Source organism: Pseudomyrmex gracilis, unplaced genomic scaffold, assembly GCF_002006095.1.
Source record: "Pseudomyrmex gracilis isolate BER0280 unplaced genomic scaffold, ASM200609v1 scaffold_2904, whole genome shotgun sequence".
Classification (NCBI taxonomy): Eukaryota; Metazoa; Arthropoda; class Insecta; order Hymenoptera; family Formicidae; genus Pseudomyrmex; species Pseudomyrmex gracilis.
In genome coordinates this window covers 9509-11453 of record NW_018023488.1, presented here as the reverse complement: position 1 = coordinate 11453, position 1945 = coordinate 9509, and the positions used below count along the sequence as shown (strand labels likewise).

The following is a 1945-nucleotide window of genomic DNA, read 5'->3' as shown; positions in this document are numbered from 1 at the left end:
AGATTTTAGAGAAAAACAGATGCAACCTGAGCACTATTTTTACCATGAACTATAATAATACAAGCTTCAGATTAACATGTGCAGTTCGTAAAGGAAACCTAAAAAGAGCAAGGGAGCTAATTACTTCTTTTGGACTATCTTATTCACAAGCATGGTTAGGAGGATATGTTTTACTTTGTGATGCTATTAGGAATAAGCATACACAAGTTATTAAACTACTTTTAACAAACGGTTCTAAAGTTAACAGCACTACTGCAAAATTTAATAATACTCCACTTCATTTTGCTGTTATAAATGGTGACATAGAAATTGTTAAGATGCTTCTAGACAGACGTGCTGATGTTAATGCTACAACTTGGTATGGCACAACTCCCCTTCACTATGCAATTCAATATGAGAAAATAGAAATTGCTGAATTACTTTTAAATCATGGAGCTAACGTTAACGCCAGTACCAAGAACGGTATAACTTTTCATAGTGCAGCTGAGAAATGATATTTACAGATTGATGAACATCTTTTAAATCATGGAATTTATATTAATTCTACATATATCTCTCTCTTTGTACCAGGTGTTACACCATTGTGTTTTGCTGTTCAAAAAGGACATGTAGATGGTATTAAAATGCTTCTGGATAAAGATGCTAACGTTAATGCTGAAACTCGGTATGGCACAACTCTGCTTCACGATGCAATTGAAAATAAGAAAATAGAAATTGCTGAATTACTTTTAAATCATGGAGCTAACGTTAACGCCGGTACCATGAACGGTATAATTATTCATTTTGCAGCTGAGAAATGATATTTACAGATTGATGAACATCTTTTAAAACATGGAGTTTATATTAATTCTACATATATCTATTCTTTTACACCAGATGATACACCACTGCGTCTTGCTGTTAAAAGAGGACATGTAGATGCTGTTAAGATGCTTATGGACAGAGGTTCTTACGTTAATGCTGAAACTCGGGATGGCACAACTCCGCTTCACGATGCGATTGAAAATAAGAAAATAGAAATTGCTGAATTACTTTTAAATCATGGAGCTAACATTAACGCCAGGAACAATAATGGTATAACTTTTTTTATATTGCAGCTGAGAAAGGATATTTACAGATTGATGAACATCTTTTAAAACATGGAGTTTATATTAATTCTACATATATCTATTCCTTTACACCAGGTTTTACACCACTGCATCTTGCTGTTAAAAGAGGACATGTAGATGCTGTTAAGATGCTTATGGACAGAGGTTCTTACGTTGATGCTGAAACTCGGAATGGCACAACTTCGCTTCACGATGCGATTGAAAATAAGAAAATAGAAATTGCTGAATTACTTTTAAATCATGGAGCTAACATTAACGCCAAGAAGGATAATGGTATAACTTTTTTTATATTGCAGCTGAGAAAGGATATTTACAGACTGATGAACATCTTTTAAAACATGGACTTTAATTGGAGAGTTAATTCTACATATATCTCTTCCTTTTCAGGTGATACACCACTGTTTCTTGCTGTTAAAAGAGGACATGTAAATAGTATTAAGATGCTTATGGACAGAGGTGCTAACATTAATGCTGAAACTCGGGATGTGTGTGGCACAACTCTGATTCACTATGCGATTGAAAATAAGGAAAAACTAATTGCTGAATTACTTTCCAATCATGGAGCTAACGTTAACTCCAGTAACGATAACGGTATAACCTCTCTTCATATTGCAGCTGAGAAACAATATTTACAGATTGATGAACATCTTTTAAAACATGGAGTTTATATTAGTTCTACATATATCTATTCCTTTACACCAGGTAATACACCACTGTTTCTTGCTGTTAAAAGAGGACATATAGATGCTGTTAAGATGCTTATAGACAGAGGTTCTAACGTCAATGCTGAAACTTGGAATGGCACAACTCCGCTTCACGATGCGATTGAAATTAAT

General features: G+C 34.0%; 1 protein-coding gene across 1 annotated transcript in view; it reads left to right on the top strand.

The window, feature by feature from the left end:
- Positions 1 to 761: 761 nt before the first annotated feature.
- Positions 762 to 1945, top strand: part of LOC109863018 (putative ankyrin repeat protein RF_0381) — a gene marked incomplete at its 3' end in the record, with an annotated part of 2627 nt that continues 1443 nt past the window's right edge. The window contains exons 1-5 of the mRNA XM_020443193.1: positions 762 to 768; positions 877 to 945; positions 1185 to 1253; positions 1497 to 1700; positions 1812 to 1910. Of these exons, the coding sequence (XP_020298782.1) occupies positions 762 to 768; positions 877 to 945; positions 1185 to 1253; positions 1497 to 1700; positions 1812 to 1910 (448 nt within the window). The remainder of the gene's footprint in view (positions 769 to 876; positions 946 to 1184; positions 1254 to 1496; positions 1701 to 1811; positions 1911 to 1945) is intronic.